General features: G+C 41.0%; 1 protein-coding gene across 3 annotated transcripts in view; it reads left to right on the top strand.

Annotated features, from left to right (window-relative positions):
• Positions 1–27,503, top strand: part of DOCK10 (dedicator of cytokinesis 10) — a 279,722-nt gene that overhangs the window by 39,252 nt on the left and 212,967 nt on the right. The window contains exon 1 of one of the 3 annotated variants that reach the window (XM_030802797.1): positions 20,063–20,283. The exons of the other annotated variants lie outside the window; for them this stretch is intronic. Coding sequence (XP_030658657.1) covers positions 20,122–20,283 — 162 coding nt within the window. The 5' untranslated portion in view covers positions 20,063–20,121. Of the gene's footprint in view, positions 1–20,062; positions 20,284–27,503 lie in introns of those variants that run through there. 3 annotated transcript variants of the gene reach the window in all.

Raw genomic sequence — 27,503 nt, 5'->3', positions numbered from 1 at the left:
ATGGAATCCCCCGACTGAGTTACGGTCCCTCTCTCTTGGCTATGGGTTGCTTATGTATGTCCCCTTACCAGCTCCCCGCAGATTCACATGTTGAAATCCTAACTCCTTAGACGGTGGTATTAGGAGGTGGGGCCCCATGGAAGATGGTTAGGTCATGAGGGCAGAGCCCTCAGGAGTGGGATTAGTGCCCTTATGAAACAGGCTCAAGGGAGCTCATTTGCTCCCTCTACCATGTGAGGACAAACCAAGGAGATGCCATCTGTGAACCAGGAGGCAGGCCCTCACAGACACCGCACCTGCTGACGCCTCGATCGTGGACTTCCTGCCCCTAGAACTGTGTGAAACGAATTTCTGTTGTTTATAAACCACCCAGGTTATGGTACTTATTATAGCAGCCTGCATGGACTAAGACACTGCCCTTCCACAGTATTGCAAATAAAACTCTATTATAGAAAGTCTGTTGTATACTGGCCAGGCGCGGTGGCTCATACCTGTAATCCCAGCACTTTGGGAGGCCGACGCGGGCGGATCACAAGGTCAGGAGATCCAGACCATCCTGGCTAACACGGTAAAACCCCATCTCTACTAAAAATACAAAAATTAGCCAGGCATGGTGGTGGGCGCCTGTAGTCCCAGCTACTTGGGAAGCTGAGGCAGGAGAATGGCGTGAACCCGGGAGGCGGAGCTTGCAGTGAGCTGAGATCAAGCCACTGCACTCCAGCCTGGGCGGCAGAGCGAGACTCTGTCTCAAAAAAAAGAAAAACAAAAGGGTCTGTTGTATACTGTTGTGTAGCTCTTTTCATTCATGACTTACCAAAGTCCCGAGCACCTATCTGCTAGTTCATCTATGTACTTACTGATAAATGCATATACCCTGAATGTGGCCAGACTACTGCTACTATTTCTACTATTAGTAGCTAACCAGTCACTTTAAAGTACTGATAAAATATCACTGCCCATAATAATGTTTGGCATCCCACTGTTGACACAAAACAGCACTAAGCCACTTCATAGGTTAACTCCAATTAACAAATCATTAGCCAGATTAACACAATAGTTTCTAGTGATTAATTTTCTTTTTTCTTTTTTTTTTCTTTTTGGGATGGAGTCTCACTCTTGCCTAGGCTACAGTGCAGTGGCACGATCTCGGCTCACTACAACCTCTGTGTCCTCAGTTCAAGTGATCCTCCTGCCTCAGCCTCACGAGTAGCTGGGATTACAGGCATAAGCCACCACGCTCAGCTAATTTTTGTATTTTTAGTACAGACGAGGTTTCACCAGGCCAAGCTGGTCTCGAACTCCTGACTCCAAGTGATTCTCCTGTCTCGGGCTCCCAAAGTGCTGGGATTACAGGCATGAGCCACCCGGCCTGATTTTCTTTCTAGTAGTAGCCTGTGACCTGTTTTGGGCAACCCTTCTCTGAGGGAAAGACACAGAAGCATGGCTGGCTCGTGGAGTCACTACTCTCAATCCCTTTTTCCCGCCCTACTGTTGGCATAGACACCTTGGAGACACTGTGAACGTGTTGAAATTCTCCAGGCCTTCTCACAGGATTGGCACCAATTGCTTTTGATGAACTATGGACAGGAAATGCTCAAAACAATACAATTGTTTCTTCCTTTGCTAGAGAACTCAACTTTCACTCTTCCGCACGTGGAAAGCACGATTCCACGAATGACTATAATAAATGGAATATGTGTTTATAGATACTAGGAGATCCCCAGCGGTTCTTTCCTTCTAGTTTTAGAATCTGGCCACATAGATCATTATAAACTGCAGCAATAAGACTGAAGTCAGTTTTCTATCATGTGTAAAGCCAGTAATTGCGTGTGTGTGTGTGTGTGTGTGTGTGTCTGTGTGTGTGTGACTTGAGTGATCCCAATGCTGCTTTATAAATGATGGAACATAGCCTTTGTGGCTTCAGAAGACTCATCATGAATCTTCCCTGGGCCAGCTGTATTTTTGCATAGAAGGTGTATGAAATTGAAATTCACATCTCTTCCCTTTGGATATATTGTAATTTTCTAACTGAAGGTCATTTGCCAATTCAGCAGTTCCTGCTTCAGTGCCTTGTGACATCAGGCAGGATGCTGTCTGAAGAATGATCGGAGAGATCCTGTTGCACCACACATAATAAAGCTTTCAATCCATAGCTGAGCTTTTCCAAGCTCTTGGCATGCAATAAAATACATATTTACTGTTGCATACTGTCAGATTGCAACTCTCAGGTTGGAGACCTTGGAAACGCTGCTTCTTTGGGCTTAATTTTTCTTATCTGCAATTATGGGCATTAAACCAGACAGCGCTCATTTTAGACTAAAGAATCTACCAAAAAAAACCCACCATTATAGCGTTTATGGATATTTTCCCAAGAGGGAATCATATTATTTTTGAGATTTACACCAAAATATAAGCTCCCAGAGGATAGGACTCTTTGTGTCTCTGTATTCACTGTTTTGTCCCCAGGGCCTGGGATATTGTCTGGCACAGACTAGCAGTCAGTAAATTTTCATTAAATAGAGAAAATAAGGAAAGAGGGGAGAGAGGGAGAGAGGGAGGGAGGCAGGAAGGGAGGAAGGGAAGAAAGCTAGCATATTAATATCTCATTAAGTTGAGCTTCACTCACTGGAATAACAGTGCTGAAGCAACTCTGAAGAAGGTGTTTGCAAGAAGTTTAATACCATGACTGAGGTAGGGCGTGATGGTCAACCCAGGAGGATCTCTTGAAGCCAGGAATGCAGCCTGGGCAACACAGCGAGACCCTCATTGAAAAAGAAAAAAAAAAGAGAGAGAAAGACAAAGAAAAACAATACTATAAATGATATTTTTTAGACAAAGTCTTACTCTGTCACCCAGGCTGAAGTGCAGTGGTGCCATCTCAGCTCACTGCAACCTCTGCCTCCTAGGTTCAAGAGATTCTCTTGCCTCAGCCTCCTGAGTAGCTGGGACTACAGGTGTGTACCATCACACCCAGCTAATTTTTGTATTTTTAGTAGAGTCGAGGTTTCACCATGTTGGCCAGGCTGGTCTTGAACTCCTGACCTCAAATGATCCACCTGCCTCGGCCTCTCAAAGTGCTGGGATTACAGATGTGAGCCACCACACCCGGCTATAAATGAAATTTTAAGAGCAACACTTTCATAAGAGAAAACAACACTTCTAAGAATTTCAGCCATCCTTTTCCCATATAAAAATCACATGCAGAGAGCTGACTTCTGACCCTTTTGATGGGGGGAGTTGGGTATAGTAAGTGCTTGTTGTCAATCCCTCTGGGTTAACAGTGAATGGGAAAAGAAGAAGAGAAGAAAGAGGGTGCTTAGATTATGTTTTCCAGGTGTTTGCCAGTGAGGGAAGGTGAAAGAGTGCTCTAGCCAAAGAAATCTCAGAGTTGAAGAAAGTTTTATATGTGTGTGTTGTGGGGGAGTTATTTTATATATAGCAGAAGCTTTTATGCTGCTAAGGGGAAGGAGCCAGGAGAGGGGAGAGGAATCATTGATGGAGCAAGATCCTGGAAGAGATGAGAGTACAGAGATTGGTCCAGAGAAGGGAAACCTTCCCTTGCATCTGACACCAAGGAGAATGTAAGGGGGATGTAAGTAAATATTTAAAAAGAGCAAGAAGAGTACAAATAAGACCAAGGTGTTGAGCCAAGAAAACCCAGATGCTCCTGAATCATTTTGGTAATGTTTGTTTGCTCCTTGTTCATTCATTTTTATGCAGCTGCTAATCCTGACTCACAGAGAAGCAGCAATAGCGGCAAAATATTAAGGAAATACATTAAAAACTTAACATTTGGCATATTTCTAATTGAGAATCCAAAATAGATTGCCACTTTCCAATTCATCTTCATCTCACTCTTAGAATCCCAGGGCACCATGAGATTGAAAGTAATGAGAACTATAACCAGGAGGGTAGCACTAGAAATCGAAATATGGGCATGTGTTCCTGAGTCACTGAGAGCTCTGAGGGTACAGAACATCACAGCTTTTGGAACCTACATGAGGGAAAACAGACAAGAGCCAGCTGGAGCGACACATCTTTGTTTGCCAGAACGTTGTTTATATCTCCATGCCTACACGCCCACACCCTGCTTGGTCTTCTGGTAGCCCCCTGGGTTCTTTAAGGCTCTTTTCGAGCCACCAGTCTTCCCTCTGCGAATCTGCCTTCAGGTCTAAAATCTTCTCTGTGGCTTTGAACCATATTGCGTGTCTGGTAGCAGCTTTCTGAATTCTATCCTGGTGCTTTCAAGCCTGTTAGTACATAGCTCTGGACTTCAATCTTGTGCTCACCATTCCTGCCTCACACCCTGGGTGTTGCATGTACTCCCACACGGGCTGCTGTCTAACTCCTCTCCTCCCGCCCTCCATCAGCAGGTACATTTGAGCCATGCTTGTTGCAGGTTGCACACGGATGGCAGTGAAGAGGAGAGCAGCAAAGATCACCCCAGTGTCTCAGGGAAAATGGTGCAGCTGTTAAAAACAATAGGACAGCCGGGCACGGTGGCTCTCACCTGTAATCCCAGCAGTTTTGGAGGCCGAGGTGGGCGGATCACCTGTGGTCAGGAGTTCAAGACCAGCCTGGCCAACATGGTGAAACCCCGTCTCTACTAAAAATACAAAAATCAGCCGGGCATGGTGGCAGGCACCTGTAATTCCAGCTACTTGGGAGGCTGAGGCAGGAGAATCGCATGAACCCGGGAGGCAGAGGTTGCAGTGAGCCAAGATTATGCTGAGCAACAGAGTAAGGCAGAAAGAAAAAGAAAGAAAGAAAGAAAGGAAGGAGAAGAAAGAAAGAAAGAAAGAAAGAAAGGAAGGAAGGAAGGAGAAAACGAAAGAAAGAAAGAAAGAAAGAAAGAAAGAAAGAAAGAAAGAAAGAAAGAAAGGAAGGAAGAAAGGTGGGGGGAGAGAAGGAAGGAAGGAAAGAAGGAAGGAAGGGAGGGAGGGAGGGAGGAGGAAGGAAGGAAGAAAGAAGGAAGGAAAGAAAGAAAAGAAAAGAAAAGAAAAGAAAAGAAAAGAAAGAGACCCCAAAGGCAATGTTGAATTTGGTGGGGATCAGATTATGAAGACAGAAACATGAAAATAAGCATATGGGGGTTACAGTAGATTTTGAAGTTAGAGGTGAGAATTTGGAGATGCCAAATGTAGGGCAAATAAAGATCTTGTGAGGTTACATGAATACTCAGGTGGAACTGTCTTGTCCTTCCCTTCTCCTGCCTCTAATCAGAAGTCAGTGTGGCTAGTGGAGCTTCTGATCCAATCTCTATTCCTCACTCCAGCTTCTCTGCAAGACAGCATCCAGACTCTAATCTGGTCTGCCTATTGCACCCCTATATGTGCTAGATATTTGTCTCAATACCACCCCTGATGTCTGGGGCCTGCATCTCCTTTCACCCTGAAATTTAATCTGCCAACCTGCATGCAGAGTCAAGTTGGAAAGCTGCTCAGTGCTTCTTCACTATGGGACCTCTTCAATATTAAGCCCTGGTCATGTTGCTGATACTTACTGACATTATTATGCCAAACACCTGGCTAAGTGATTTCACATGGATTTTATTTGACTTTCGCAGTAGCCATAAGGGTTAGAAAACATTAACAAGGTGGCCATGCATTCCATTCTGTCTGTGAATAGTGCCTATGTATGTGTAATTATTAACAGCACCCTCTCTCACTTTCAAAGGGTTCTAGTTTGGATGGTCAATTACATGGGCGTCCTAACTGTTATTACACTTACTCTCCTTAGTTTACAGATGAAATGCAGAGAAGTTAAGTCCCTTCTCCATTGTCACACAGCTGATAAATGGCTGAGCCAGGACTTGAACACAAGTGGTCTAACCCATTGTGATTGAATTCATGTCTACAAGTCCCCTTGAAGTTTGGATGGATACCTGGCCTTTTAGGATTTGTTTCTTCTACTAGTTTAGTTGTCATATTTTGTGTCCTACCAGGCAGCTTATCCTCTTGCACCCCCAGCCTACTCCTAGTAACCACCAGGCCCCACTGTGCCTGATTAGAAACAGCAGATAGAGGGTGAGCTTTTATCACACAGTGTGATGAAGAGGAGAGAAACAAAGTGCTTGCTTGAGTGGATAGGAGACTTGAACGAGACTTTTATTGCATAAGCAATGGTTAGGCCAAGTAATGGCCTAGCCATTTATTTTGGACAACTTACTAGTTAACTCAAATTACCCCATAGTCAGTTCCAAGGAAGTAAATAACATCTATCATGTGACTAGCTAAAATGCTAAGAACAAAAATGCCATGTAGAAGTTTACCTAAAAAACCTGGGCTTTTGCAAAAATTGGAGTTTGGTTATCCATAGTATCCTTTTTACATTAAAACAAGCTCTTGGCCAAGAGCGTGAGCAATACACATTAAAAATTCTTCAAGCTGATATAACACCTTTTCCTCAAAGAAAACCAAAAAGTTAAAAATGCATCAATCACTTTCCACATCCTGAAAACAAGGGAATGTACCGAGATTTGCACAATTAACCATGCTTTTTTAAAAGCATTCTCTCCAGCTACTGATGACTTATATTCTTGGCTCATTTGGACTGGGTGGCTCTCCATGGTTCTGTCTTGTGAGGAGGGAGTGGAAGCAAGTCCCTGTGGACACCTATGCTACGCAACATCCTTTCAATGCTAGAATAGTAAAAGTTACATTAAAATATCCAAATTGTTCAAGACCTAGAAACAACTACAAGAGGCCCTCCTGTGTATTATTGGCATGAAATAGATAATAGGTATTCAATAAGTGTTTGTTGAATTATATGTGTTGACATCAGATGATTTACTAAAGATGCTTCTTATACATTTAATTTGTGTGTGGCAGGGGGTGTCTACAGTGAGACTGTCTTCAAGGCAGACTCCAACAATCTTTACCTCTTGATACTCATGCCCTGTGTAGTTCCTTCCCACTCTGAATGGGACTAACCTATAGACCAATAGGATATTGCAGAAATAATAGTGTGTAACTTAGACTGGTCATAAACTTCAAACTCCAGTAACTTAGACTGGTCATTGTGGCTTCCTCCTTATCCTCTTGGATCTCTGGCTCTAGAAGAAGCCGGCTGCCATGTCATGAGGACACCCAGGCAACCCTGTGGAGAAACCCACCTGCTGAGGAAGTCAGTTCTGTCACCTTCCCCTCCTGACATGCCAGCCATGTGTGTGAACCGTGGGAGGGCACCTGCAGCCTTCAGATGACCATGGGCCCAGTCAACATCTTGTCTGCAGCCTCAGGAAACACCTTGAGCCAGAACTACACATCTATGCCACTCCTGAATTCCTGACACACAGAAACTGTGAGATAATAAATGTTTATTTTTGTTTAAAGGCATTAAGTTTTGGAGTACCGTGTTATTCAACAATAGATAACAAACACAGATTTATTTTATGCATTGTGTGTGTGAGTGTGTGTGTGTAAAAATTTGCTTTGAACTAGAAAAAGAGCTACATAAAGTGAGTAGAAGAATGACATAGTATATACCCTGAAACAGACCAGCTGGAGGAAGATCTTGTCTGCTGACACTGGATGTGTACCAGTGACCTCTTCCCAAGGAGCTCCCAACATATGTTAGCAATGATGATTAAGTGTCAGGCCATACTAAGATAGAAGCTGCTAGAAAGAAGCATCTTTGTTGTGACAATATTTTAGTGAGTACTGCATCTCACATATTCAATGCCTGTAAGAGAAAGCAGAAGTAGAGACTTTCTGGTGGACGGTGTCTCCCACTTTTTGGAGAGGGTAATAGTAGCTGCCACTTGCTGACCTTGTAGTACTACTTCCTGGCACCATGCTAAATGTTTTATACATATTATCTCACTTAATTCTCACAGCAGTCTTCTGAGGGAAGTGTGAAGGTTGAGAGGAGTTAAGTAACTTGCTAAAGATTACCAGGCTAATAAGAGACAGAACTGACTTTCAAATCCAGGCTGACATTTTCTAGAATCTTCCTTAACCAGTACGTATACTACCTCTGATGTCACATTAAACTTGATTTTGAAGCTTTATATCACCATTAGCTTCTATAGAGGTGGCCGTAACATAAGTTGATAGGCTACTCTTTTAAAAAATCTTATATATTAAATGAATTATAAAGCGATGTAATATGTCACCATTTTTATTCATAGACATGTAGTGATAGGCTGTGTTTTAGAACCCAAAGCATGTTCATGGGATATGCCCTCTCTTCGTCTCTATATTGGGTGGGGACAAGACCTTTATCAAGACTGCCTAAGATAATTTGTATTCCCTTCAGAAATGTAATAGGATCGTATCCTAACCACACATATTCCTAAAGACCCAAGAGTACATGCAGTTGACCAGGTTTAAGGGTTTTTCAAGGTAGAAACACTACCAGCATGGAGGCTTGGCTCCTACCCCCACGTAACCCAGCAATCCTGGAGCCAATCTCCATTTGAACTGCAGCTTTGCCCTCTGTCAGCTTGGCCACGTTGGGTAGGGGACAGGGTGAGCTTGGGGTTGGAGGGAGGGGGATGCCTTCTACAGTCAGAATTCAGTTGCACTTGAAAATAAAACAGGATAACAATACTTTGCCTAAAAGATGAACATGAATATCCTGCATCCTGTCTTGGATTCTTCTCATCTGAAATGCTAGGAGCCCAGTGATTTCTCCCACTTTAGGAGGTTCTCTGTTCTCCCATGACTGCTAATGCCACCCTGCAATGGAAGGCACAGTTGACTCACTTCGTGAGCTGCTGTGGACTGTGGATGCTCCCAAGTTGAGCCCATAACCAGTAGAGCTTCTCTTTTCACTGGGTTTTCCCAATATCTCAGGTGCTGTGTCAAGTGCTCCATTTGGATTATCTCATTTACTCCTCCTTATCATATACGAATCTGATACAATACATGACTACCATTCCCATTTCTCCAATGCAGAAACAAAGAACAGAAGATCATTTGCCAAAAAGCCACAAATCCAGGAAATGGTAAATTCAGGTCTGTTGGACAGCAAAAAAAAAAAAAAAAAAAAAAAAACCTTCCAAAGAAAGACCATCTGAGTCTTCTTAGTATTCCTTCCATCGACCTGCACCACAGGGCAATGCCGTCTACATATTAGAGCTAACTGGGGCGACTGTTCTGGGCTTGGTAGGCCCTCCTTCCACTGCCTGATTTCCAGTTCTTTCCTCTTACACCTCACTTTTCAGTGCTCCTACCTCTTTTGTGACACTGTCGGGGATGTTTATTATAGCCTTAAAAATATATTGTTAGGGGAATGTGGTATATCCCAGCAACAACTCCTATCTTCACCTCTACCTTAAAGTCCAGCCACTGGTCATTGGTGTTCTATCTGAATCTTTTTGTTAGATAAAGCTATAGAATCCTAGACCTAGAAGAACTCATGTCATCTATTCTAACCCTCTAATTTTATGGACAAGCAAACTTAGATCCAAAGAAAGAGATGACAAGACTTGTCTGCAGTCCTAATTAATGTTAGAGCCCAAAGCCAATTCCCTGCTTTCCCCACCTCTTCACACAAGAAGGAAGGCTGCACATGTCCTCTTGGGAACTGCAGTTGTCAGTAGCACAAATTGGAGATAATAGGAACAAAAACTTTAAGAATCCACATCTTGTAGTTGAGGTTGTAAAGAGAGGCTAAACATTATCTTATCAAGTTAATCTTCTGAATATTGCCACTTCTTCTATTCCTGCTGGACTTAAACTTTGGTTTGTCCCTGTTTCCTTTCAAAGCCCTGAAGCTGGGTGCTTTGCACCAACCCTAAAATGATACGTTGGGCGACTCCCCTGAGTCCTGGCAAATAATGTAAAATTGAGCTCGGGCTCTCTTTTTATCTTTAAAATTGATTTGGAAAGAACATTGTAAATGACTTTAAAGACTGCCATTTTCATGTTTGGAAAGCAATTCGTGATTATTGTAAACTAGATTTAACTTGGAATGTTTAAGACGTGGGTGGTTAATTCCTGCCACAATTCAAAGGGAGAAAAATGAACACAGAAAATAAAATAGAACAAGTACAGAGAGTACAGTTAATAGCTCATTTATCCCATGTCATCCAAAAATATTTTTCACATAGCTAACTCTTGAAGATAACATAATTTGCCCAATTTGATCACTTAACTTTTAAAAATTAAAAGCAGTTGCTGGTAGAAGTTTTATCTAGAATGTGTCACAGATTTCTCCCTCCTGAACCCAAGGCCACTTGGACATAATTTGGTTTTTCCTGATGCATTAGTGTCCTTGTTGTGAATATATTCCAGTAACAACTCCTCCTGTGTTCACCCCCACCATAAAGTCCAAACGTCAGCCATTGATGCATCAGTCATTTCCCTAATGCATCAGTTTCATCCATTGTACTGGGGTAGAACATTGTAATTTGTATCCACCTTTCTAGTGTTTACCGCCCCAAACATGGATTAGTCCCAGATACTGTGGATATTGATTTTTTTTATCTTTTCCATTTTCTCAGATTGGCTGTCATCTGTCCCTTCCTTTGGTGGGTGGCTCATACCTTTAAGTTTGCCTGACTCAGCCATGCACCCTGGACCCATGGGCTGGTGAAGAGAAGTCAAGGAAACTTCCTGTCCCACCTCTCTCTTGTCCTTGCCACTTCATTCCAGTGCCAAGGCTCTCTCTTCTGTTTGAGTTACTGTTTCTGCATGGCTTTATTGTTTTTGAGCCTTGACCTGCAGGACTGTTATCTGCCCTCTTTGGTACTAACTTGGAATAACAATGATAATAACACAAATAGTTGTAATAATGATAACGGTGAAAGAATGATAACATCTACTATTTATGCCAGTGTTTTGTACTATGTGCCTTTGTTACAACAGTTATGTAGAAGGGTTCTTCTTACTCTTATTAGCCAATGGAGAAAATAAGGCTCAGAGAATTAATGTTCCAAGACAACAAAACTAGGATTCAAACACAGGTGGGTCTCTTCAACTCCAAAACTCATGCTTATTGCTCTGAATCACTTTCTAGGCTGCATTATTTTACCCTCATTCCTTCCCTATGTATGCAGCCTCAGCTCCATTAGATGGCTGAGTCTTTGGTGGGCTGGCTTTATAGCTGGGCCCACCACAACCCCTTCAGCCCACCTGCCTTCACCAGGGACATCCTTCCAGTAGCAATTGGCTGGACCAAGGCAGGTTAGAATGATATTGCTTCTGGTCAAAAGTCACCATAAGTTTAGTTCAGCAAGCTCTTTAGAATCCTGCATAAGGTAATGGTATTAACCATGAGGATATAAAGACCTCTTCACTAAGCCACTCCCATTAGCTTCATAGAAGGAATCACGTGACATCCTTTTCTGGCTCTGGAGAAGTTGTTTCTGTCCCTTTTCAGGAATTGACTGTGATCAGAATAGTTGATGTTGCAAAAGTAGTGACCTTAGGGTAAGTGAGGTATTATTATATTATTTCAAATTTGTTTACTCATGAAAAACAACAGGGAAGGGGATTTAGAAGTTGTGTCACATTACCATGGGAGCTAACTTCAAAGCACAGAGGAGACATATGCAACACCCATTCCCCCATCACTCAGGGAAGACTGTGTCCCTGGGAAAAGAAGAGTAAGGAGGTTTAAAAAAAAAAAAAAAAAGAAAAAAAAACTACTTACTGGGGATGTGGGGAGAAAACAAGCAGTGTTTAAAAGTCCTTAGATTTTCTCTTTTCCAATAATAATTAGAATTTGTTGAATTCTTACCATGTGTTTGGTACTGAGCCCAGCACTTCACGTGAATATTAGATCCTCATTAATATTCATTCATTGAACAGATGAGGAAACTGAGGCTTAAAATTTTTGCTCAAAGTCACAAAGTTAATAAACAGCTCAACAGGGATTTACATTTTGGCAAACTGCTTCCTGATGCCTAAGTGCCACACTATGCTACCTTTTATTAAGAGTAAGAAAGGTTTAGTATGAGCTGAGAAGAGTTCAACCAAACATAGATGCCTGAGAAAGGTAAGTTATTAATGGAACATTTACATTATCCGTGCACTCTGCAGGAAGCTGATTTAGAGAGCAATGAAAGATAATTTTCTGATGCATCTAAATGTACCAATGAAAGAATAATCTGCTTTTGAGCTGCATCAATGCCAAAGGTAGAAAAATGAAAATAAAGGAAAGCTTGGCAGCAGCACTTGATTTTTAAAGCAAAAGAACAGTGTGCTTTTTTCCAAAGTGATTAATTGTACAACTCAATAAATGTCAGCACACGGGAAAGATGCTTTGCAAAGAGGAAGCCACTATAATTAAGTGAAAATGAAGACAGAGAAACCTAAAGAAAAGGTCTCTACAAATCACAGTTGTGGGGGAATAAAAAGAGATCAGGGGTTACTATCACAATAAACTTAAGTCCCAAGTCCCTGAGTAGAGGTAGCAGTAGGAGGGGCAGAGAAAGAATGACTTCACTGGGTTGTGTTTTCCACTTTTCAGCTAAGAAGGCACTGATTAACTCCCTCCTAGCCATTTAATTGAGTTCGGACGTGGCGGGGCGCTTACCCATCTGGAAACAGACACGGAAGAAGATTCTCACTAATCTTGCCCTGGAAAATGACCAAATCCCATGACCTAGTTTTACTGACTGGGGGCAAAATCCCCTGCCACTTTCAATCTAAGGTGTTCTCCTCCTTTGGGTCACTTGTGTTTAGGAACAATTGCTGAGCCTCTGGAAAATTTACAAAAAACATCCAACATGATTAGGGGCTTGATGATGAAGATGATAATGATGACAATGATGCTGTGATTTTTATTATCTATTGATTCATTCATTCCACTAGTCATTTCTGAGCTGTCATGGAAAGGCAGTGCTACAGCTTAAATCAGCAGATGGAGGTTTCCTACCCTCTGCCTTGGTCCCCATGTTTCTTCCCATCACATGACTCCACAGAGAACACTTGTGGTAGAGAAGGAAGATGAAACAAAGATTGCGAGGCAGTTGAGCTCCCACCAACTTGATGGTCACCCCTAGGTCCTCACACTAGCCCAGGAAGGAAAGTGGCTGGTTCCCTCTGCAGCAGCCACATGTTTGAGCTGTCAGCCAACTCTCCAGGATCAGCCTCCAATGAATTCAAGAGTGAGTGGCAGCTCTTCCAGCATGGGCAACCAAGTCCACACTCACAGAGTGTCCTGGGGTGATGGCCTCATTTTCCTCTAATTGGACCCAAAGTAGCCTCTTTTCTGGGGGCATTTTGGTGTTCACCAACATTTTATGTCATATAGGGGGAAGCAAGGAATGATAAAGGGAGCCCATTACGTTTCTGTATTCTAAATATATGCTTTGACAGCCAATTTAGGCAGTTAAGTCACTGCTGCCAGTGAACACTTCACACAATAAACACAGCACCTTAAAAAAATTCGTTTATCAAATTCAGTACATTTAAGAGTGGTTTCAATTCCCATCAAAATGCAATTTATATCATCACCTTAAAACAATCTGCTCAATTGTTAGCTGGTTTCTGAAACTGTCATCCAAGAAAAAGTCACAGACTTTCCTGTGAGGGACAGACCAGCTCTCAAAGGGAATTTTCCAAGGTTGCCTCACTACCCCCTGCCACATGCTAGTTCTAATTCTGATTCTGCCACTTACTAGCTGTGATTCTCCGAGGGAATCACTTAATTTCTCTGTGCCTCAGTTTCCTCAACAGTAAAGCAGGGATGATCACAGCACTGCCTCATAGAGGGAGGTGTACATGTATCCCAATGTGTAAATATTCATTAGCACTGTGCCTGGCACATGGCGAGTGCTAGAAGGGCTTGCTTTCTTAGGGGTATCATCATCATGATTATTATTCATTGAGCATGTACTCCAAGGTGGGTGCTGGATATATAGCAAACAAGGTAAGCACAATCCCATGTCTTACAGAGAGGGAAGACATAATTTAAAATTTAAATCAATCAGGATGTAATTACAGCTAGTATGTTAAAAAGTAAACCCACAGGATACAGTGATAAGGACTGAGGTTCAGGGCTGTGAAGCAATGCCTGTTAGGGGAGGCTTTTCCAGGGCAGTATCACCTTTAAGCTGATCCTGGAAGCTGAGAGGGAGGAGACCAAGCCTCTGTTATCACCCTAGCAGAGGCAGCATCACGCTTGTTCACTGAGTAATTATGGGCCAGGCTCTATGTTGGTCTTTGCAGTTACTCTCTTCCCACCAATATCCTGAAAGTGTAAAGGATGATCTCCATTTTACAGCAGATACTATTGAGGCTTAGAGAGGTTAGGTGACGCGTATGAGTCAGGCTGACTCTGAAGCTCGCTGTGAGCTTTTCTACTGTGCTCTGCTGGCCACCTCTTCCACCAGGCTGTCATTTGGACAAGCATCAAATTAGACTTGAACCAGGATGCTCGGTCCATATTGACTGTAGGTTCTGTCAGTCTCACTATAAATTAACCCAAACTAAGAGAGTTCTACTTAGTTTGGGGAGCTAGAGTACTCTGCCTTCTGGCCCTGGGATCAGGGAGAGGAGGAACATTTGAATCCTCTCCTTCACTTGGTCAGACTGACCTGTGGACAAACTGTTAGGTTGACTGGTGCACCAACTGCAGTCTTCATTTCTGAATACATAAGCCAGTCTGGCAGGCCGACTAGATACACACCCCATCCCCACTGGCCAAAGCCAAAATAGTGAGGGGTTCCACTGAGGTGCTGTCACCTATGCTAGGTATTCTGGAAGTATTTGCCCTTCTTGGGATATTTGGTGACAGGTGCTCTAGTGTTTTGTCTGTGCTGAGAACAGAGTCCAAGGGCAGTTATCCAGTTACTTTCTCATATCCAGCCCCTACTTTCTAGAGCTTGGAGCCCCTTTTGGGCTCTGTTGTGAGCAATGGCTGCCATCTGCTGTATCCTCTTGCTGTGCCTGTAAATTGTTCCTAAATACTTCATTTTTAGTTATTAATCAGTGTGATCAAATTCACTTTTCATTCTTCAGAGATGCTCAAAAATTCTCATTTGCTGAAAAAGTTTCCCACCTTTTCTCATTTTGTTGTAATCCATATATTGCCTTTATACTGCTTTGTTGTCATTTCACTTGGATTTGGGGAAAGAGGTAGCTAAAAAAAATGTACTCCATGCACCACCTTGAGCTGGAAGTCAGGGCCTCCAGACTCCAAATGTGGAAGCCATGTTCTGCTGGCCAGAGGGCAGGCAGGTGCAGGTTAAGGAGAAAAAAAAAGAGAAAAACGAATGAAGGGACAAACAAAAACCACCAAAATCGTACTGAATCCTAGGAGGGTTCTGGACTCTGCCTCAGGGGTCCACCTACCCAGCTGTAGACTGCCCAACCTTCTTCAACAAATCTTGACTAATGAATTTAGTTTTCAGAGCACTTTTCTAAAATCTTTTGGTCTAAGAGTGATTTGGCTGTACATGTAGATATATCCACCACTGGGATAATATGTCCAAAGACCTTTTTACAATGGGCAAGGAAATACATATTTAATTTAAATAAATAATGTCAATTGAAAGTGTTGGACCTTCCCAGCTTTGTTAAATTATGTAAGATACTTCAAAGGTGACTCCTAACATTTGTGTTTTGGAAGCAGAGAGGAAGGCGGGGGTTAATTCAACCTGGGGGAATTAAGAGCCTTTCTCTGAGGAGGTGATGATTGCCTTGAGGCTTCACTGTTAGAATGTGGTTTTCCCAGGCAAGGTCCTTGTATTGGCCTCCTAGGGTACTAGGGCTGCTGTAGCAAAGCACCACAGACTAGGTGGTTTAAACAACAGAAACTCGTCTTCTCACAGCTTTAGAGGCTGGAAGTTGAAGATCAAGGTGCTCTTAGGGTTGTTTTCTGGTGAAGACTCTCTTCCTATCTTGCAAACAGCACCTTCTCACTGTGGCTTCATATGGCCTTTCCCTTGTGCACACATGAAGACAGACAGAGAGTGAGAGAGAGAGAGATCTGGTGTTTCTTCCTCTTCTTATAAGGACATTAGTTCTAGAGGATGAAGGCCCCACTCTTGTGACCTCATGAAACCTTATTACATTTTTAGAAGCTCTAAACAGAGTCACATTGGTGCTCAGGGTTCCAACATATGAATTTTGGGGGGACATAATTCTACCCTTAAACTCTTAACCTTTCCATAAATGTATCTTTATGAATAAGTTCTGATCATGACCTTATTAGGATCTTGAAATAGACCCACCAGAAACTCAGTGTGTGAAGCAATGAAACCAAGCTGTATAGCATCAGGGATATCCAAAAAGCCCTCGAGGCTGATTTTTTTAGGCTTCATTTCTCAATTTTTTATTTCTCAAATATTTTATCTAAGCTCATCTTTGTTTTTACAAGACAAGCATCTGTTATCAGCAGTAGGTTTCCATGTACTTCATGCCTTATAGAGGATAGCAGAAAACCTGTCCCCATCCAAGGTCAGCATTATGCATCAGAAGACTCAGATGTACAAGGTCTTTTGGGGAGGAGAAGAATGTGGGCTTCACCTCCATCATGCCAAAGCACAGTCCAATTTGACACAGTCAAAATAGATGTAGGTATTTTGCAATAGATTAGATATATAGATTTAGACACACAGCTCTTACATAATTTAACAAAGCTGGGAAGGTCCAACACTTTCAATTGACATTATTTATTTAAATTAAATATGTATTTCCTTGCCCATTGTAAAAAGGTCTTTGGACATATTATCCCAGTGGTGGATATATCTACATGTACAGCCAAATCACTCTTAGACCAAAAGATTTTAGAAAAGTGCTCTGAAAACTAAATTCATTAGTCAAGATTTGTTGAAGAAGGTTGGGCAGTCTACAGCTGGGTAGGTGGACCCCTGAGGCAGAGTCCAGAACCCTCCTAGGATTCAGTACGATTTTGGTGGTTTTTGTTTGTCCCTTCATTCGTTTTTCTCTTTTTTTTTCTCCTTAACCTCCTTTTACTCTCTTGAAATGCCTTACTTTTTCCTCCTACATGTCTTTCTCCCTGGTCAATAAGATGTTAAAAGCATCTCCCTCCGTCCTTCCTTCCATTTCCTATGAGCATTAAGGTTACTACAATCTATACAACACAGCTATCTCTGCTTTGAAACAAGAATATTTTTCACTGTACACAAATTTAAGATTTCATAAGTTCTGAATAAATTTATATATATGAAATAACATATAATAAAATAATGTAATATATAATTAATGACCCAGGATGAAATCTAGCTTCCAACACTTCCTTGGAAAATTTAGCCTTACGAATCGTTAGTGACATTATTTCCTAATCTAAGACAATTACTTAAAAAATCTTGTTTCTAGCATTTTAGGTTTAATAAATATCTTATTGCATCATGAAGTAAGACCCCACTAGGGAAAGAAGGCAGACAAGACAGCGAAGAATAATCTCCAAAGTTCATTTATTAGTAAGGCCGTGCACATTTGATGTTTGGAGGCCAAATTAATGATTCATCTTATTAATAGTTCAAATAAAAATAGACACCTGCTGAAGAGTTTATATCTAATCTTAAAATGTTTCCTGCATATCAAAAATTAGCCAGGTGTGGTGGTGCACACCTGTAGTCCTAGCCACTCAGGAGGCTGAGGCACAAGAATCACTTAAACCTGGGAGGCCGAGGTTGCAGTGAGCCAAGATCCTGCCACTGCACTCCAGCCTGGGTGACAGAGCGAGACACTATCTCAAAAAAAAAAAGTTTCCTGGGTGTCAACATGCATGCTAAATATGACAGAAACATGAGCATGTCTCTGGGTAGGTTTCTGTGTCTCCCACAACCCAACCCAATCTCCAGCTTAATTTACTATGTAAAACATAGAGCTCAGAACCCAACCCCTTTCTTGCAACTTTGCTGCATGTTTGGAATCTTTCATGAGAAAATGTTGGAGAACATACTCAACTCTTCTTTCCTGCGTTTCATCTTTTTATTTCTTGTCCACTGGATAATGGTTGTGTGTATTGAATTCTGAAGAAACTGATCCTTGGACATTCCTTTAGCTTGATAACAGAGGCTAACAGAGAGAGGAGGAAGAATGAGAGAGAGAATATTGAGAGCCTGTCAGCAGCCCGTCAATAATAGGGGTGAATTCCTCAGAGGCAGAGGGGATCGATGAAGGCGGGACTGTAATAGCTAGAAAGCATCTCATTTGTCTCCCTAAAGACTTTGGCATCTGCCAAAACATCTGATTCCAAAAGCCACCCCAGAGGTCAGCCAGATTGAGAGAGAGATGGTTAGAGAGGAGTTTAGAATGTGAAGTGCATCTTGCCTGCCAAGCCCATGGTGGATAGCGGAGGGATCTGTCTTCCCTCTCCAGCTTCTAACTGGGGCTGATGGACTATTTAAGCGTTTCCAGCTAGCAGCTTGCTGCCTGCAAGCTACACAGCCATGGGCAGATGATCAGAACCTACAGAAGTGATTGGAGAGAGATATGTCCTGGGGAATGGGAGTAAGTGGGTGGGGGTGGGCACTGCCATACAGGGAGCCCAGAGGGACTGTCCTATTTGAAAAGACACATTCACAAACATAGAAGCCCACTCTGCCCTTTGTCTCAAGTGGACACCATTAGATATAGATATTCAATACACACAAGCCAGACAGGCTAAATCGTAGCCTCTCTTCAGTAAATGGCCTAGTTGTTTAGAGTAAAAATGGTTTAGATTAGCACCCGGGCAGTCTGACAAAGGTCCAGAGGGAGTTAGGGGACTTGCCAGCATCATTAGCATTTTTTTCTTCTTTTTCCAGCAGCACTAAAATATGTTTGCTCAAAACAGAGGGAGATGAAAAACTACTGGCAGCCAGTACTTCTTAAAAGAAAAGAAAAAGAAGCATGTTTTACTTCTCTGGGGCGAACATACCAATTAAAATGATGCTGTGTTGTGACAGATTACTGAGCAATTAATGCCTATTTGAGCATCATGCTAGATGCTTCCGTGAAAGCAACCTTACTGAGGCTGGGGCGGCCACACGTTACAGCAAAACAATCCTTCCTCAAACTTCCTGCAGCACCCTTCACGCCGAGGAGCCCAGAAACCACAGAAAACATTTTTTTTTCTTTGAATCTCCAAGAGTTACACTGGAAGAATTAGCTTGGCAGAAAGATCTCAACATTAAATTCTATCGGGGATTTCATTCTTTCCTCATTTGTAAGCAAAATCTATTTTCCATGAGATATTTTTAGTGCAAGCAGCCCCTGTTGCCCTATTCTCTTTCACTATACCATTAGATGCTGAGGCCATTCCAGAAAGGACACGTGATTTCTAAGCATCTCTCTTTGGTTCTTTCCTAAGTGACTAGTCTTGCAGGAGTCAGGGAATACTAGACTCTTAACTACCAAAGACCTCAAAGTCCTTCCCAGAGCCTTGAATTCTTATTGATAGGATGTTAAAATGCTTTACAGCTGCATTTTCTAAGAGGTCAGCTTGGCGGAGCTTGCTCAGTGACCTCAGTAATAGAGATATTTTCAGCCCTGCAAGCTGCGTATGTAAATATAAAATTGTATTAGGCTGCAGAACTGCATGTGTGGGAACAGAACAACCATACTATTGAGAGGAAATCACAGGGGAACACTGGTGTCTCTCACGCAGGGCTGGTTAATGCGTGCATACTTCTGTTAAATCATCTTGATCTAGTGAACTCTATGTTTCAGATAAGCCAATTTCATTTCTGGAACTTATGAGCTATGAAAAGTAAAACCTCAATCACTTAGTGAGATGTCCAGCAAAATTTCCTTCAGGAAGTGTTTACATTTATTTAAAAACAATCATTTTCACTCTTTATATGATACCTCAGGAAAAATTGTCAGTGTAAAGTCAGATTTTCAGTTGCGTGATTTGAAAAAGTAATTTATTTGTGTGTCTGAGTGGGAAAGACATATTTATTCAGACCTCTGAAAGGAGAATCGAAGAGCTTCATTGTAATGAACAGGAAACATGCTCTCGATGTGAATTGAGAAATACTTTCTGAGCGCAGTGCTCTAATATTCCTGAGTGTGTTCAGTTTCCGTGGATCAAATCTTTCCCATCTCTGCATCCAAGCTATTTGGCCATGATCAGATGATCAGAGCTCAAGGAAGTGATTGGAGAGTGAGCCGGCTGCAGCTGCAGTGTAGGCTGTTTTCAGGGACAAGGAGCCACTGTTTTGCAAACATAGCATCAACATAGAAGTTATTTTGTAGGCTCCAGGATGCAGCGATGGGCTGCACTGCCAGCATTGTTCTGCTTCAAGCTTTTCGTTCTGTGGTCCAGAGGAGCTGTCCACACATTTGTAGACGACGCCAAGAGGAACCATCCCACGAAATTTTGCCTCTGGAAAGTGACGATGAAATGAATAGACCCAGAACCCTCATCATAATGGTATGGTATCCGTGGTAAAGCAGCCTCAGTGGATTGAACTGTTATTATAGAGAGGTTACAATTTAGGGGTTTTGGTGTTTAGTGTTAGATAAAGGCATGTGTGACCTAGAGTTTACTACTCTGAAGTAGTTTGGGGAAAATCTTTCAGAACTATTTCTATCATTCAAAGGGCGTATTTTCTTCTTCTTGTATCTGTCATGAAACTGTACAGCTTCTCGGTCTACTAGAAATTCTCTTCTGCCTCATGGTTTGCATGTTGTTATTAACTTTTGTGCAGAAAATAAGAGAAAAATTTGGAGTTTGGTTTAAGTGAGTGGATTTTATTTTATAACTATAATTTGAAAGAAGAGCCTGAAATGGGCATTTTTTTTTTAAATCACATGTAACCATTGAAGTTGTATAGATGCTGATAGTTGGATCTTTAACTTCAGGATATTTGGGGCTTTTCTTTCTGACTCTGCAAAGGAAATGCCTTTCCAGAATGCCTATCTTAGGCACAATATTAGAATAAAGAATTAAGAATTTTGTAGAATGCATAGTGTTTTCATTAGAAAGCTTTTTCTTGCCACTTGTCAAATTACATTTTTGTCTGTGCTTTAATTGTAATAAACAATGTTTTCCTTTTTTGTGCATCTGTTTGATCAGCAAGAATAAATTTGAGGATACAGTTCTTTCTTTCTTTAAGTTTAAAAAGAGATCTGCTTAGTCACTAAAATTAGAATAGATGGTATGGTGAAGTTTCCAAAATTGAGGAGACATTGAAGTCTAGGTGGCTTCAGCATAATCGACCTTTTTCTCTTAGATTTTAATGTTGAGATATCAAGGATGTAGTAAATAATGAATGAAAAATACCTGTTACTCTAAAAGTTCTTAAATGAAAGTCATTTGGCTTGTGCTATGCCTCTGAGTGACAGAATACTAAACTATAACATTATTTGCCTACTTCTTCAACAAATCAATATTTTATTTTCAAAAAGCAATATTGTTCTTGAACTAGGGGGCTGTGATTATTTCTAAAAGGAAACACTAAATAGGAATAGTTTCATGTTTATTATTCCCATAAGTTTTCACAAATTAAATTTTAAAGGATTTGAAATAGGTTCAAATGTCAAAGAAATCTTTGTTTTCCAAGTTTAACTCTTGTTGATAACATTAACACACTCTACAACTATGTGTAGTGCTCATGCTATACCAGTAAGTCTTATTTTTCTAATTTTGTTAGTCTATAAAATTTTGCAGCTAGAAATTTGAAAAAAAAAAAAAACCTTACACCTCAAAATAACTGAGAAATTTTAAGAAACTATTCACCTAGTCATAATATTTTTCCAAGGATCCTTTTAATTTATATAATACCTTTATTGATATTAAATAAGGTGATAAGAATATACTAATGAGGAAACTAAAGGCTCAGAAAGGTTGAATATCTTAACATCACACAGCTGCTAAATGCCAGCTCCCCAAATCACACTTAGAGCAATGATTCCAAAAGCCAGTGTATTTTCCAGTCTGTTCACACTTCTAAGGAAATAATAATAAAACCAATAAACTGAATTTATGTAAGAAGTCTGATGGAAATCTTGGACTACTCTGAGTAAAATGTGCTCATACAAAGTCATTGTGCTCTTGAAAATTTCTTCTGGGCCACTCCAAAATTCACACAGTCACTAATCATTTATTGCCAGCCCACTATGGTCCAAGCACTGGTTCAGGCACTTGGAATCCGCCAATGAACAAACTCATCAAAAGTCCCTACCCTAAGTTGCAAAGTTTGAAGGTGATAGAACATTTCACCAGTCTTGTTGTTATGGAAATGCCATACTACAGTTGTGACACTTAGTCTACACACTTTAGCCAATGAAAATATTTTCTGTTTTCCAAGATGGTGGTTTGAAAATTTTAGTATATTTCAGAATCACCTAGGAGTTTTCATTCGGGCAAATCCTTGAGCTCTTGACCCCAAAGACTCTGTATGAGGAGGTGTGGAGTGGAGCTCAGGAATCTGCTCTTGTAGGAAGCACTCCCAGTTGATTCTGATGAAGGAGTACTTTGGATGACACTTTGAGAAACATGGCTCTGGAAGATGGCAATCTAAACTGTCCACCCCTTCTCCTCCTCCAGTGTGATGTTCTTATATTGGCTAATCGTCTTCTCACTCTGGCTCTAAACTTATGAACAAACTTTGATTTTTCTTTTTTATGCACTTTCCCACTGCCTATTAGTCACCAAGTTTTGTATATTGATTTTTTTTTTTTTGTAAGATCACAGACTCTGGAGCCAGAGCACCTAGGTTGGAATCCTGACTTCATCACTTATCAGCTGTGTGACCTTGGGCATGCTGTTTAACATCTCTGTGTCTCTTTTCCTCTGCTGTAAAATGAGGATAGAAATTTTATCAAATTAGAGCAGTTGTATGGGTTTAATAAAGTAAGTGTTAAGTGCTTAGAACAGTGCCCGGATGTAACGGTAAGACGTTCAATAGGGATGTGATCAGGGACATCCTAACTGAAAAGTGACGTTTGAGGAAAGACCCTAAGGAGACAAAGGAATGACCCATGCCACTTTCAGCAGGGAAATGCCTTATGCAGAAGGACCCACCAAGGCGAAATGCCCTAATGTGAGAAGAAGCCTGGGGTGTTAGAAGAACAGCAAGGAGGCCAGTGTGTCCAGATGAGCCAAGGAGAGGGTCGTAGAAGGCAAAGTCAGGGAGGCAATGGGGTCAGATCATGTCAGGCACACAGCTGTCAGGAAGACCTAGGCTTTTTCCAAGTGAGAAAGGAAGCCACTGGAAGAAGCAGGCCCAGAGGTTAAGAGCCTGGGCCATGGAGCCAGAATGTCAGGGTTTGAGTTGTATCTCTGCCACTCACTTAGCTGTGTGATCTTGATGAATGACTTGTCCTCCTTGTGTCTTTGTGTCTTCATTGATAAAATGTAAAAAGTAACAGTACCTACCGGTGTATGGTTATTGTGAGAATTCAGTATGTTAATAGGTGCAAATTGCTTAAAACAGTGACTGGTGAATAGTGAGTGTTATACTAACTATAACCCCACTAACTGGGAGGTCCTGAAGGAGGGAAGTAACAGGATCTCTGGCCATAGAGGGTCAAGGGTCAAAGCAGGGAGACCATTAATTAGGAAGTGGTTGCAATGATCCCAAAGGCCTGGATGGTAGTTGTTGAGGCTGTGAAAAGTAGTCAGATTCTGGATAGATTTCAAAAGTAGAACCAATAGAGTTTGCCTATGGATTGAATATAAAGTGTGGGAAAGGAAAAGGTGTCAGAGTTGACTGTGCTTGTTATGGCCTCAATGTCCAGAAGAACCAAGTTGCCATTCAGATAAAGAAGAACATAGGAGTGGAAGGTTTGGAGAGAGAATCTAAGCTCACCCTAAGGATGCTGAGTTTGAAATCCCTGTTAGGTCTATACATAGAGATGTCAAGTAGGAAGTTGCATATATGTCTGGAGTTTCAAGGAACTATATAAAGAGGAGTAAAGCCTAGCCCAATGTAAACACCAATATACGATTGATAAATGATCTTTCTCTCTTCTAATCTCCTATAATATTTATAGTGTATAAATCCATTTGAAAGTTAATCATGCATTGCCTTCTAACACATCTCAGCCTATTTAATTGAATGTATAATTGTTTATTTACTTGCTGATCACATATTTTTCTTATCTCACTGGTAGACAGGAAATTCCATCTACCAGAGCAATCGCTCCCTAATTAATGGTCTCCTTACTTTGACCTTGACCCTCAAAGGCAAAAAGTAAGCCTACTTTTATTTTTTTTTTTACGAGACGGAGTCTTGCTCTGTTGCCCAGGCTGGAGTGTGTTGGTGCAATCTCAGCTCACTGCAACCTCTGCTTCCCAGGTTCAAGCGATTCTTCTGCCTCAGCCTCCCAAGTAGCTGGGATTACAGGCACATGCCACCACACCTGCTAATTTTTTGTAGTTTTAATAGAGACGAGGTATCACCATGTGGGCCAGGCTGGTCTCAAACTCCTGACCTCGTGATCCACTCGCCTCAGCCTCCCAAAGTGCTGGTATTACAGGCATGAGCCACCACACCTAGCCTCTAAGCTTCCTTCTTGCTCCATTAGTACCCAGCCCAAAGCCTTTTACATAGTCGAAGCTAAATAAGTATCTGTTGATTATTTGATATTTTTAAGCAGTTGGCACTAATATGCAAAGTTGAGTTAATAAAGATGCCCACTTAACTCTTAATTGAAATGTCCAAGAGTAAGTTAAGAATGAAGAAAGTTGCCAGGATAAATACAAGGCTTTGTATATTGATACCCTTCAGAAGGCTTTGGCATTCAACACTTCATAATGGAAGTTGTATCAGAGTCTCATTCCTGTGGTCTAGGTTCCGAATCTTGTGCAGAGATAAGATTTGGGCTGGCATAATTGTAGTCTAGCTTATATAGTCCAAAGTGGAGAGAAATTGCTAAACATCAAAGTTAACTAATGTAGATTCTTATTTAAAAGAAACACATGAACCTTGACATCTGAGACCATTACAATGGCCTATTATGATGCAGTCAAGTTTAACGGGGAAAAAATGAAGAAATTCCTTTAAAGCTTTAATTTTATCTCTCACTCAAAAAAATTTTTTTAGTGGGAGAATTAACAGAAACTTTCATAATTTTTTTTACTTCCTTTATAGCATATTTTCTTAAAGTTCTCAGACACTAATTCAATTTATGTAGATTTACTATTTTCTGGTTAATGTCTATTATTTCTTATGTCATTTACTCATCACCAACCCCAGAAGTTAGCTTCATTTTAAGTCTTTTTCTTCCCCATTCCCCCGAAAGAGAATGTTTTTCTGTTCACACTTTGGAGTTTAGAGGTGGCACAAGAGGAGAAAGAAAAGCAAGTGTTGGTCAGGCTACTAGTCTCACTTTGGTTATATGACCAATACCCACACACCAGATTCACAGGTCTCAACTCAAAAGTGAAAAAAAACTTTAAAATCCATGAACATTCTGGGGTTTCTCTGAAATAGCAGAAACCATAAAATTTAAATTTAGGACTGCCAAAGATCTAGCATATACAGCAAGCCAAATGTGGCTTTGTCTTGAATTTTGGTCTAAGGCAGGAAATTAACAATAGCCTAAATTTGCAGTGAGTTGGGAAGGTGAAATCTCTTCTGTGAGTCAAGGATGTGTGCACTTATATGGCAAACATTTCTGAGTAAGGGAATTGCAGTTACTGCTCCAAGACCTCCCTGACAAATCCTCTGCTGGTGCTCCAGAATTTGCTGGGTCCAGCACTCTAATTAACTATACAGTTTGTGGGTCAAAATCTGCCTGCAGCCATACAGTGCTTGAGCTAAGAATGATTTTCACAATTTTAAATTGTTACAAAACAAAACCAAAAACAAAAGAAGGAGGAAGGGTGTGGCATAGGGCAAAAGATACAGAGACCATATATGGCCCACCAAGCCTAAAGTATTCTGACCATTTACAGAAAATGCTTACTGACCCCTGTCTGGTGAATGACGTGGCCTCAACCACAAAGGAACCTTTTTTTTTTTTAATTAACTTTGACCTCTACAGTGTATTTTCTGTTATCCCCGACAAGATACAAGGGAACTTGGTTTTTTCCCTGGGTACCTGTTGTTCACCTGAGGGTCTGAGAACTACTATGATTGAGTAATAAACTCTAGATTTCAAGTCAGAGTCTCAAGTCTGTCACTTAATATTAATAAAAGCCCAGATGACCTACACATGCTGACTCATTTTTCCTAGTTAGCTAAATGGGGACTATTATCTGTCCTGTCTGTTGGAAGCACCAGAATATTGACTTTTTTTATTGTTATTATTTTACTTTAAGTTCTGGGATGCATGTGCAGAACGTGCAGGTTTGTTACATAGGTATACATGTGCCATGGTGGTTTGCTGCACCTGTCAACCCGTCATCTAGGTTTTAAGCCCTGCATGCATTAAGTATTTGTCCTAATGCTCTCCCTCGCCTTTCCCCTCACCCCTCAACAGGCCCTCGTGTGTGATGTTCCCCTCCCTATGTCCATGGGTTCTCATTGTTCAACTCCCACTTATGAGTGAGAACATGCAGTGTTTGGTTTTCTGTTCCTGTGACTTTTGTAGAATCACACTGTAAACTAATTCACATTATAAAGCGACGGAGTCTGGTAGTTCAGCAGGCTCACATGGCTTATAAGAAATCCACAGTGTGCTGGTCAGAATTCATTGTATCCACTGGGTAACTCACTCAGCAATATAGGGAGGTGATTTATACTAGGATTTCACCGTATTTGTTCCACACCCAAAAAAAGGTGGTACAGTGAACAAGAGAGGCCAGTGAGGGTGTTATCAAGCTTCTACTTGATTTGCTTTTTGACCTTCAACAAATCTCCACATTTGGGTCCCCCACTTACAGGAGACAATAATTCTTCTTTCCTGCTCAAGTACTTTGAGAACCTCATATAAGGAAGCAAGTTAAATGAAGGAAATGAATTATTTATGAAAACAGTAATTCCATATCTTTGGAACACACATTTGTTTAATTTGTGTCCTATGAATACAATCAGGACCAGAGAGGGACATACTATGGAAACTATCGAAACTACTCCAAAGGAAATAAACTGACTCTCCTCTTACCCTATAGTAAATATCCTAACCTAATAAAGTTTTATTATCAAAGAATGTTAACATGTTTTGCCCAGTTTCATCTTTTTCAGTATGTGTATGAAGAAGAAACAATTTCCAGAATCTCTAAATCCCGAGCTAATGTTTCTATTTCATTTCAGTGAGGTTGAATCTTGAATATACTAATATTATCAGATTCCCCTGGGAAAGAAAGCCTGTGTCATGGAGTATGAGTTTAAACAGTCTGCCATAGATGGGTATAACATGGAGCTTTAAAGCACATAGAATCTTTGGTAGTTATTTTCCCTTGTGAACTAATTTTGAGTTGAATCCCAAAGCCACAGAAAATGGACAAATGAATTGAATGGCTTCTCTCTGGGTATAAGAATTAATTGAATGTAATGAGAGCCTTAGTAATTAGCAACATAAATCTTCGAGGCAAAGGCTTACTAAACTCAGATTACATCCTGTATCATCTTGTTCAGATAATCTTGCATCTTTTTAATTCTCCAAATTGTACCAAATTTAGAAATGATTAGAAGCAAAGAAAAAATACACAACGTCTAAAAAGAAAAATCAAAACAGCTTAAAATCTAAAACCAACACAGT

The sequence above is a fragment of the Nomascus leucogenys genome, chromosome 22a (genome assembly GCF_006542625.1).
Source record: "Nomascus leucogenys isolate Asia chromosome 22a, Asia_NLE_v1, whole genome shotgun sequence".
Lineage (NCBI taxonomy): Eukaryota > Metazoa > Chordata > Mammalia > Primates > Hylobatidae > Nomascus > Nomascus leucogenys.
Note: the sequence above shows the minus strand (reverse complement) of the source record. Positions and strands in the feature narration are given on the sequence as shown.